The sequence below is a fragment of the Triticum aestivum genome, chromosome 5B (genome assembly GCF_018294505.1).
Source record: "Triticum aestivum cultivar Chinese Spring chromosome 5B, IWGSC CS RefSeq v2.1, whole genome shotgun sequence".
NCBI lineage: Eukaryota > Viridiplantae > Streptophyta > Magnoliopsida > Poales > Poaceae > Triticum > Triticum aestivum.
The window spans coordinates 461,727,514-461,739,213 of NC_057807.1; the positions used below are offsets into that span (position 1 = coordinate 461,727,514).

At 45.9% G+C, this 11,700-nt stretch overlaps 1 protein-coding gene across 1 annotated transcript; it reads left to right on the forward strand.

The window, feature by feature from the left end:
* The first annotated feature begins 3,055 nt into the window (after positions 1-3,055).
* Positions 3,056-4,660, forward strand: LOC123116436 (uncharacterized). Its single transcript, XM_044537392.1, has 5 exons — positions 3,056-3,328; positions 3,436-3,790; positions 3,868-4,029; positions 4,121-4,184; positions 4,326-4,660. The coding sequence occupies exons 1-5, from the start codon at positions 3,176-3,178 to the stop codon at positions 4,513-4,515; spliced, it is 924 nt and encodes a 307-aa protein (XP_044393327.1). The 5' UTR covers positions 3,056-3,175; the 3' UTR covers positions 4,516-4,660.
* Positions 4,661-11,700: the final 7,040 nt, after the last annotated feature.

Genomic DNA, 11,700 nt, shown 5'->3' on the forward strand with positions numbered 1-11,700 from the left:
CTTTCCCCACTACCTACCTTGGGACGCCCATTAGTGACTCGCGCCTCTCTGTCGCAGACCTACGCCCCTCCGTGACCAAGCTCCAGACCAGATGCGAGCCCTGGCAGGGGAGGTGGCTTTCCAAGGCGGCCCGGACTATCCTTATCAACTCCTCCCTCTCCAGCCTCCTCTTGTTTCTTATGAGTTTCTACAGCCTCCATGAATCTCTCCATAAGGAGATCGCCAAAATCCAGTCCCGATTCTTCTGGGCTGGCGAGCATGGCAAGCAGAAGTATCACATGGTCAGCTGGCCTGACATCTGCAAGCCCAGGGAGCAGGGTGGATTGGGCATCATGTGCTCTAAACGGATGAATATTGCCCTTCTATCCCGGTGGCTGTGGCGTATCACGCAGGGTCATGGTGGCCTCTGGCTGGACATTATCCGGAATAAGTACCTGCGTGGTCAACCCCTTGCCTTCTGCCAGAAATCGGGAGGTTCTCAGTTCTGGCAGTCCCTCGTCCAGCTTCTTCCGGTGCTCTGCATTGGTACCTCTATCTCTGTGGGGTCTGGCCTCTCGACGCTCTTCTGGTTTGATCACTGGGCCGACGACTCTCCCTTTGCGGCCCGCTTCCCCACCCTCTTCTCTATCGCTGTCGTCCCCATGATCTCTGTTGATAGGGCCCTTCTTGACTTAGGGCGCCTCGCTTTCCGTCAGCCATTTGGGCCGGCGGAATCCGCCGTCTGGCGTGAGTTGCTTGACTGCGTTGCTCTGCATGAGCCGGTGGTGGATGGGGATCAGGATCTTGTGCGCTGGCACCTGGAGCCGTCGGGCCAGTTCTCTACCAAATCGCTATACTTGGCCGTTGCCCCCTCCTCCGCTCCCCCCCTATCGATGGTGTGGTCCATCCGCGTCCCCCTGAAGATTCGCATCTTCATGTGGCAGTGGATCCGTGGACGGATCCCGTCCGGTGTGGAGGTCCGCAAGCGTAATGGCTCGGGCACTGGTATCTGCCCCCTCTGTGATGTTCCCGAGGACTCCAACCACATCTTCTTCGTCTGCGTCTCTGCCCGGCTCCTCTGGAGCTGCTTTCGCGAGATTGTCGGTGGGAGTTGGTGCCACACCAATTTCCCGGACTTATTTGCTGAACTCCAATTGTCCCCTTCGTCCTCTCGCCACATTAGGTGGCTCGAGGTTGGGGTCCTTGCCTGGACGCTTTGGACCATTCGCAATAAGCTAGTGATCCAGCGTACTTCTCTTCGTCGCGCTACTGATGCTCTCTACAAATTCTCGGGTTTCTTGCAGATTTGGCGGCCGCTTAGCCGCCCCCTGGATCGGGACGCCATCTCTGCCTTCATCGCCGATCTCCGCTCGATGGCCGTCCGTCTGTCGTCCCCGCCGCCGCCGCCTCCGCCGGAGCCTGAATAGATCGCCTGCATTGGGCAGGCTTTGTTTTTTCTCTTTCTTCTGGGCTTGTTGAGCTGTGCCCTCAGCAGAACCTTAATACTTTGTTGTGGTACTTGGGTGGTGTGTGTGTGTGGACCTGTTGTGGTTGTATGTCTTGTGGCGGTTTGCTTTATTTATAAAGCGGGGCGAAAGCCTTTTTCGGTAAAGGAGCCGCCTGATGACATAGACGGCCTTCTAAACGTGTGGTCATCTCACGCTGATGTCGGACAACTGTTTTTTTATACTTCGTTATATATTTTTCATACTAAATACATATATTATGAAAAAATATTCCTTTTTTAAAAGTGTTCATTACACATTATAAAATGTAAAATGTGGCAAAAAATGCTCGCTCAAATTTTTAAAAATGTTTATACTATTCAGAAAAATGTATGTGACAACAAAAAAATCATGGGTTTCAACAAAAATGTGCGTCATATTTTTCAATTTTTTTGTACAGTATAAAAAAAAGTCATGTAGTTCAATAAATGTTTCGTACGATTCAAAAGAATGTATGTTACATTTTGAAAATTGCTGTCGTGTTTCAAACAAAATGTTTGAAAAATATTTTTCAATGTAAAAAATATTCTCATATTTATGGAAAATGTTTTGTATCACACAAAAGATGTTTCAACGTGTATTTGAAAAAATGTTTAACACATATTCGGAAAATAATTTTTAAAAAGTATTTTTTGAAATGTTGATCATGTATTGGAATTCTTTTTAAACATATAAAAAAATGTTTTGGATGTGTACGAGCTGCGGCGCCTGACAGACGTCCACCGGCAACATGTGTGCTGGCGGAAAGCTTCCCCGAATACCCCAACCGGCGGTCGGATCCCCCTCTATCCCACCCTAGTCCGACAGTGCAATCCTTGTCGGCGGCTGGATGGACAGGGTGTGGGGCCCAGGGCACGGCAGGGAGGACAACTGCTCCTCGAGGTCTGCATCCGCTCCCTGCGACGCTGCTTCCCTCTCACGCTGCCTCCGTCGGCGGTCCCTTCGGTTCTCCGTCTTGCACAACGTACTCAAGGACGGGACAGCGATGCCGACGCAGCCTCTGTCATGGTGTTGTGGGACGGACTGGACGACATCTAGGGTGATGAATGCGGGCCGTCGGCGAGCATGGGGAACAAGCGTGCTCGGAGGCGGGAATTGGTGGAGGGACGCAGGAGGAGGGCGAAGGGTTTGATGAATTTGATGCAATTTATGACGGGGTCGGGGTGACAAGTCCGAGGTGACGGACACGTCTGGTTGCGCCTAGGCCTCCCCCTCCGCCCAACATTTGAATTGGACATGAGGTGTGGCGGTCAGCCCGGACGTTTGATGCGCCCGTCTCGGTCGGAGTCTTTTCTTTAGGGGTCGGTTTTTTGACCGGTAATGATCGAACGTCCGCCCGAACGTTTGAGAGAGGTTTGAGGCGCCTGGTTGTAGATTCTCTAACTATCCAACTAGTTGGTTCACAGCTCAACCATATAATAATGCATAAAAATATGGAGAGAGTTTCTCAAAAACAAAATCGAGAGGAACTGCCAGGCGACCGTGTCAAAACCTTATGGCAGAGTCCGACCCCTACTAAGGATATGTACGGCACACAGACGACCTTTTAATCGAAAAACGAGCGCACAAAACCAAACCAGCGTGTCAAAGCCATCGACCAGAACCTGCACAAATTTCGCTCGTATCAGCACCTGGTGAAGTCTCGGCGTCTCGGTCTACCGCCCAACGTCCATCGCACAGTCCCGTATTCGATGGCCTACCCCCTCGTCCTGTCCCCCGGGAGGTTCGCTCTCACCGCCGCCACGCGCGTTGGTGCGGCTCCGCCAGCTTCTTCTCCCCCTGCGCGCGTCTGTCTCCTCGCGCCCGCCCGCACGCCCCGCCTGGCGCGCTCGACGACGACGGTGGTGAGCATTGCATTAGCACCTTGACCCCTCTCTTCCTTTATTAATCCCTTCACTATTGCTACTGATGTTCTTCTCCGAGCTGAGCCCGATCGTGACTAACTGAGCAGGGGCCCTTGCGCGCGCACGCGCGCCTGAGATTCAAGCAGCGCGCTCCGGCGGACGACGGCGGCGCCACCAAGGAGCCTTGCCCGCGCGCTCCAGCGGATAAAGAGGGCGTCACGAAGACCGATCCGTACGCCAAGCTGTGGCCGTGGGGAGAATACTTCCCCGACGAAGACGAATTACGCCCGGAGGACTTCTCCACCATGCAAGAACGGTTCTCGCGCGAATCCACGGAGGCGGTCGCGGCGCTAAAAGCCATGGTCGCCGGCGTGTTCCGTCCACTCCTGGATAACTTCCACCACTTCCGGTCTCAGAAGACCATATATGACACGGAGGACTACCACATCGGCATGCCCTTCGGTACATAAGCCTATGTGCATCTTCAAGATAGTACTACAATCAATAACTTCTTATGTAATCTGACGAGGTCTTTGCAGGAGCGTTGATCGCCTGCGTCGGGTGCTATCAACTGTGGAAGATGGATCCGTCCATGTTTGTCAGCACCGCTCTCGGCTATGCGTTCTACAAGCTCAGTGTCGTCTCGTTGGAGCTCCGGAAACAGGGCTTTGCCAATGACCTCATCACCCGACTTAAATTTGGTTAGTTGTTAACCAAGCCTCATATACATCTAATAATTTACAAAACCAAACTTCTGTGGGTAAATTTTGTGGTTTGTTTTTCCCTGTGCAGTTATCATGGTCCTCATCATGGTCGTAACTTACAATCGAAAATATTCTCCACTTGATGCTATCATGTGAGTTCCATGTTTGTCTTCTTTTTTAGTACATTGTCGTTGGCAGAACTTGTTTGGTTGTTTACTGGCACAGGGTGCCTGTTTTTATGCTCCATCATTATTATTGATAATAGAATTATCTCTCCCACTTTTGTAACACAGGGCGCCTGTTTTTATGCTCTATGCATTGACATTTGCTTATGAAGTGACTGGCGTCAAGAAGCAGGTCAAGTATGCTGTGCCGATACTTCTCTACATGCTAAGGCACCCAAAATGTAGACGGGAGCTATGCGCAATGTTGTCTGAGGTTGAAGTTGAACTTGTATCAGAGTGTGGGATCGCGGTCATATAAAACTCTATCGGTTATGTAAACATGTTTTTATAGTGCCACGTACTGAATCCTACACTTAGGACCTTAGGATCAAGTTTACATGAGATGATAAATTGCATCTATAAAGTATATTTCATTATGATTCTTTAAAACCTCAATTCTATTATGTTTTTGCATGGTGATCATATTACTAAACAGTATAACTCAGCTAGCTAGAAGCCTTCACAGCGATTTAATGTTTTTAGCCGTTGGATCGCTGTTATGTACGCACAAGATTTCTCCCAGGTCGTTAACACGCTCGTCCAGGTCGTTCACGTACTCAGGACGTTTCACGGGCTGCTGCTCCGCGGAATGAGCTCGGGCTTCTCTCCGTAATCGGGCCCGTAAAATCAAAGGCCCAGGTCAGTCAAACGTGCAAACACTTCTTCATTGACATGTTAACAGGCCAGGTCCTCCAAGGTTTTCTGTTGCCCAGCCCTATCCATCCCTCTTTTCGTTCGTCCGCCATGCGCTGCTGCCGTCCTCTGTCCCGTCTGTGCTCCTCTGTCCGTTCGCTCATTCGCGATGCGTCGCCGTCGTACTCTGTCCCGCCGGCAAGCTTGTCCTCTGTGTCGGTGCCCTCCTCCCGCGATGTACTCTTCCTCCGCAGTGTTTTTTAATGTCGTGTCTTGCAGCGTTCCTCCCTGGTGGCTATGACGGTCGCTCAACAAGCCGTGGCATCCATCACTGGCTGTCCTCCTTAATCTGCCTCCATGCCTTTGCAGCTGTACCGCGACCCGACTCTGCATCTTGATCTGAATTCAAGGGTAAGGTAGACCTTCTCCCCACCTTTGTTGTAGTTTTCATATCAGCCGAGCCTCTGCATGTGAACTGAAGCATTTCTTAATCTTCCACAAGTATCCAGTTTGAAGCCTAGCCATGCAGAAGATTAATGAGACACTTTCTGACAATAATTTGACAGGAATCATGCAGGCAAGTTCAGTTGCACGGAAGCACTGCACGGATGTAAAATTTTGTAGTCATGGAGTAGTATTTTGCATGACATAGATAATGTGACATTTACCTTCGTTCTTCCAAGTGTTTTTTTTTAATAAGTTATCCTTTCAATGGGATAGTTTGAATCTTCGGTTTGTGGCCTTCTGCACCATTGTACATATTCTGTACTGGGTTGGAGAAGAAAGTGGCCGATGGTGTAAAAAATTATTCTATGAATGCCCCCTTGATGCATGAGATTAAAAGTTTTTTAAACGGTACATGGAGACAATAACTGAGATAAGCATTGTAATTTTTTTTCCTTATTCGGATTCTACTCTCACCCATGCTGTGAATCATGATGTGTTGTCAAAAAAAAAAAGGCGGGCGCGGCAACGCGCGTCACCATGATCTAGTTTCCCTTAAAGTACAAAGAAATACTCCCTCCTTCCTTGAAAGAGTGTACTTTCAACTTTGTTGAAGAGTCAAACTATTTTAAAGTTTGATCAAGTTTGTGCAAAAATATACGGAAAGACTAAAGCCCACACGTGTGAGCGTCTGGCAACTCGCCCACACGCATGGATCCTCGTCCAATCAATTCCGCACGAATCTTGGCGCGTTCTAGCAGTTTTTGTGTGTCACGTAGGACTGGGCTGGTGTGTGGGCATTCATCCAGTCGCGCACACGTCCTTTTTCACCACACGGGGGGCTGCTGTGTGGGTGTTTAGCAATTCGCCCACACACCAGTTTTCACGCACGCAGAGGGGCTGGTGTGTGGGCGTTTATCACTTCGTCCACACGCCCGTCTCCTCGCCCACATCCAAAGTTGTCAGTTGCCATGTGTTTCTGCAGGGTACATGGCAACTGCCCTAGCTTTGCTTGTAAGCAGATGGCAACTCTACTTTACTCGAGTTGCCATGTGTTTTTGCATGATACATGGCAACTGCCCTAACGTGCACGTAAGCAGATGGCAACTCTTTCTTTTACATGGCAACTGCTCTAGCGTGTTTGTGAGCACATGGCAACTCTCTCTTTTACCCGAACAGTTTTTTTGCCATGCCTTTTCTGTAGTGCTACATGGCAACTGCCTAGTGTTAGTAGGTGGCAACTCCTAAAGTTTTGGAATCATGGCAACTGCAGTAGACCAGACCATACATAGCAACTGCGATTGAGCAACCATGGCAACTGTAGTTGTCCGACATGGCAACTGTAGTTAAATGAACATGGAAGAGGGTTCAGACCATGGCAACTGCGGGGACGCGTGGTGGCTATCACGCGGAACATGCGGGACCATGAGATAGGAGGCCTGACGTACGGGCGTGTGGGCGTTATCTATTTTGCCCACACGTAGGCATGTGAGAGGGACCGCGAGGGAAAAAAAGGCATGTGAGCATTAATTGTTTTGCCCACACGTAGGCCTGTGGGCTGATCCTCTAAAACACCACACAAAATGTATGGGCAGACCCCTTAACGCCCACACATGTGGGCGTTATCGGCGTCCAAAATATATTAATGTTTGTGAAACCAAATAGCTAAATTGCAAAGGAAGGGCACACGTGAGATCAATGAAACTTCATCATATTTCCCTGCGCAAAGTATGTGACATCATAATCTAATAAAATTGTATTCCCCCGTCTCATAATATAAGGGTATTTTTTACACTACCAATTATGTAAACATGTTTTTTTATATAGACATGTAAACATGTTTTCTTAGTGTCGTGTGTAGAATCCTACACATAGAGCCTTAAATATTTTTTATTGCAATGGATTGTTTCATTTGTATACCACAACATCTTACTTTGGATGAAAAGACGAGACATCATCCCAAGCATAACTCTTTTCTCATTTTCAAAAGATGTTGGACTTCGCCCACGGATTGATCACATTAAAAAACAATGAACACACATGCACAAAAACTTTTAGGCAAATACTTTTGCTGTGCCCTCTTTTTTCTCTTGATTTCTTTTCTTGTTTTTCTCTCGCTACTATCTGATATTACAGCTTTTTTTTACGGGATCTGATATTACAGCTTAACCGGCTGGTGTATTTATATAGACCCAGCCACCACCCCAGATAGGCAACTCAAACTCACCTACGGCCTATTCCCAAGACAAATTTCTACGCGGACATCAACCACGTACTCCATGAAAGCTGAAAGCTGAGTCCAAACCTGATTACAACTTGTACTACTAGGACTCTTAATCACCGGCCACATTGAACTCCATTAGCCTAAATATACACAAACATGTTTGGATTACTCCAACAAAAGACAAATATACCAATAACAAAAGTTACAGAACTATTCCCCTGCTTGAGAAAAAAATGCACGGACATTACATTTATTACCCTGCCTGAGGAAATTCACTAACATTACAACAACTAGAAGATTCCTCAGATGTTGCCACCGGAATTAGTTGCAATATATTCTAATGAGACTGGATTGACAATATGAGAAGTACAATGAAAATATAATATTTTTTATTTTTTAGTTATGGAACATTTATTGAATATATGTAGCATTAATGCATGGTTCCATGTTGAGATGTGTTATACATAGTTGGATGTTGAGCTGAGTATTTTTCATGCATAGAACATGTTGAGGTGTCATGTTAGCATGTTGAGAGAAATAAGATAGTGAGAACGTAATTGCCTTTTGGAGCTTTCTTTTTTGAAAAAAAATGAAAAATCATATTTTCTAGTTTTGAAAAAATCAGAAAAAACACACATAAACCTAGGGGGTGTATAATACATCTTTGTAAATTTTCATGATACTGTTGCTTTGATGTGAGGAGAGCTCTGTCTTGATACCAATGAGGGAGTCAAGATAGTTCACCAAGAAATGATTAGAAGCCTCCATGGTCGGTGGCGGTTTGTTATGAACCACCTCATTGCGGATGTGCCAAGCCCGCCATAACAACATGGGAGGCATTGATCATTCAACTTTTGGAAGAGGCTCTAACGCATGTAGAAGCCACTCTTTCCCGGTATTCAGCATTGTATTAATACTTGGTGATGTCCAGACTCCGGCCATTGTATTCCATAGAACACGTTATAAGGTGCAGTGGCATAGTGCGTGAAAATTGTCTTCAGATTGGTGGAACATATAGGGCATGGATCATTTGACTCAAGGCCCGGATATGCTTATTCCTCCATGTTGGCAGCATTAGTCGCGACTCGCCATGCAAAATTGTGAACTATCGGGGAACATCCGAAGACCAGATAAGTTGGTAGCAATTCAATGACCGTCCGGCCTGGTACTCGAGCCTGTTGCTGAGCCTCTGTGTGCTTCATCAAAACCTAATTGATAAGCACTCTTTACTATGAACAGACTGTATTTACCCGGAACCCACGCGAAGGTGTCATCCTCCAACCTGGGCAAGGCTCTAAGCTTTATTATTTCAGCGACATCTGCCGGTACAAAGTATTCTTGCAGCAAGGCATGATTACACAAATCATTATTGCTAAGTAAACCAAAAACAAAAACGAATTTTGCATGTCCCTTGGGCCGTGATGGGTTTATAGGAGTAGGTTTGAGGAATCCAACTCTCTCTCCAAACCCGAATACTCCAGCCATTACCCACCCTCCAGATTAGCCCTTTATTCAGAAGATCAAGACCATAGCTAATGGCCTGCCAAGAAGATAATGCATTCTGAGAGAAAATGGTGTCCTCAAGATCGCCATTCGGGCAATATCTTGGTTTTAAAACATGTGCATAAAGACTATTTGGTTTAGAGATTAAGCGCCAAGCTTGCCGAGCTAGCAAGGCTTGGTCAAAAATACGGAAGTCTCGAAAACCAACACCACCTTTACTTTTTGGTTGCAACAAATCATCCCATGCTCGGCAATGAATTTTACTTTTGCCCTTTTCAGCACCCCAATAAGGCCCTCTAACCATTCGAGTTAGTTCATCGCACACTGAAAAGGGTATCTTAAACACGCCCATGATATATGTGGGTAAAGCTTGAGCGACATATTTAATGAGAATCTCTCTCCTGGGCTGAGCGAGAAGACCATATCCCCATTGTATCAATCATTTTGTCAGGTTCATTTGGAGATTCTGGAGCCGTCCTTTAGAAATGTCGACCATCAGGGTAGGGAGGCCAAGATACTTCTCTTCAAAGACTAAGCAAGTCACATTGAGCACCTCTCTTACTTCCTCCTGAATAGCAAAAGGGCAAGCAGGACCAAATAATATTGTACACTTGCCAAAATTCAAACTTTGACCTGTAGCATTGCCATATATATCTAGAGTCATCTTAACTTTTTCAGCCAGAACACATGATGTCTCAAAAAGCAGCATTGTATCATCAGCAAACAATAGGTTCAATATACCAGGAGCTCTTCTACACACCTTCACCGGAAAGATATCATCCACAACCACAAAATGCTTTAGAATTGCAGACAAGCCATCAACCACAAAAAGGTACAAAAAGGGAGAGAGAGGATCGCCCTGTCTAAGACCACGCGACGATGCAAATGAATCCAAGAGGGTCCCATTAAGTTTGACAGAATACCTCACCGATGTGACACAAGACATGATCTAGTCCACCCATCGTTGAGAGAAACCCAACTTTTGCATCACCTGCTTCATAAACTTCCAATCCATCCTATCATATGCCTTATACAGGTCAAGTTTGTATGCGCACAAACTTTTCGTGGGTTCTTCTTCTTGTTTGATGTGGTGAATACACTCAAAAGCCACCAGAATGTTGTCAGTGATCATGCGTCCGGGGATAAACACACTCTGCTCCGGAGAGACAATATCATCAAGAAGAGGTAGTAGACGGTTCACAAGACACTTTGAAATTGTTTTATAAATGACATTACATAGACTTATTGGCCTGTCATGAGTCAAACTAGTAGGGTTAGGAATCTTAGGAACAAGAATGATAGAGAGTTTACCCCCGCCGGCATGTGTCCGGTCACAGAAAAATTCTTGACCGCTGAAATAATGCTGCCCTTCAGGGTGTCCCAGTTGCGCTCAAAAAATCTCGATGGCATGTCGTCTAGTCCCGACGCCTTCAAGGGACCGATCTGAAATAAAGCGTTCGAGATCTCCTGATCACCAAAGGGAGCACAGAGTCGCACGTTGTCCTGGTCGGAAACCTTAGCCTCAAGAAGCTCAATAACCAGAGATGAATCACGTGAAGGATCAGTCGTGAAAACCAATTATAAGTACTAACTGCAAAATTTAAGAATTCAATGATTTATCCCAAAAAAACCAATTAGGGATTCTTTAGTGGTGAGTTCCTCTTGACAAGGGCTTCAAAACAAGATCTAATGTCATGCTTCAATGAAGTTTTTCCGTCACCACCTTGTAGTCCCGTGATATACTCTATTTATTGGTTGCCTCCCCCTTTTGGTGAGGTTGCGATCATTTAACTAGATGATTCACCGCGCTTTGCTATGGAACAATTAGATTTACCAATCGGATAATTATTTTAAAAATAGGGGACTAATTTCCATGTTATGTTGTAGTAGTCGGCAAGAGATAACAGATAACACTTCAGTTGCAGTGATAAACAGATGCATGTACTAAGGAAAAGATTTTTTTTTCTTTAGTAAAATGGAAGTTATGCAAAATGCAAACCCTAGTGAATCAAAGTGGACCAAATGATGGTCTACATACGCTCAAGATCCTACCTATATACTACCTCCGTTCCTAAATATGAGTCTTTGGAGAGATTCCATTATGGACCACATACGGAGCAAAATGAGTGAATCAATACTCTAAAATGCATCTAGATACATCCGTAGGTGGTCCATAGTGAAATCTCTACAAAGACTTATATTTAGGAACGGAGGGAGTAGTACGTATCATGGAATACAACTGCTGATGAGTAACTTTGACCAATAATCATGAATTAAGAGGGGCATTGTGAGTAAGCAAAATATCGCTGCTAGTATGGACGTTGGGGCTGATTATTGGGTTAGAGCCGAACAAAATGGCAGTCTTTTGGGAGTTAAAACTTCTTCGGCAAGCGCAACAAGGAGCACAAAATCTACACTCAATGCATCGCCCCCAATATGTTGGATGATTGCTTGATAATTGCGAATGAATAAAAATCCCACCTTCCTGTAAGGCAATTATAGGTAGAAGGCTTGTTCAACAGAATTTGATCAATCATATTGGAAAACGTACAACCACACTAAAACCGTAATTGATGGTGATACATTTTCAACTTTACAGCATAATGATTCATCATTCACAGCAGATAACATCGTTCACAG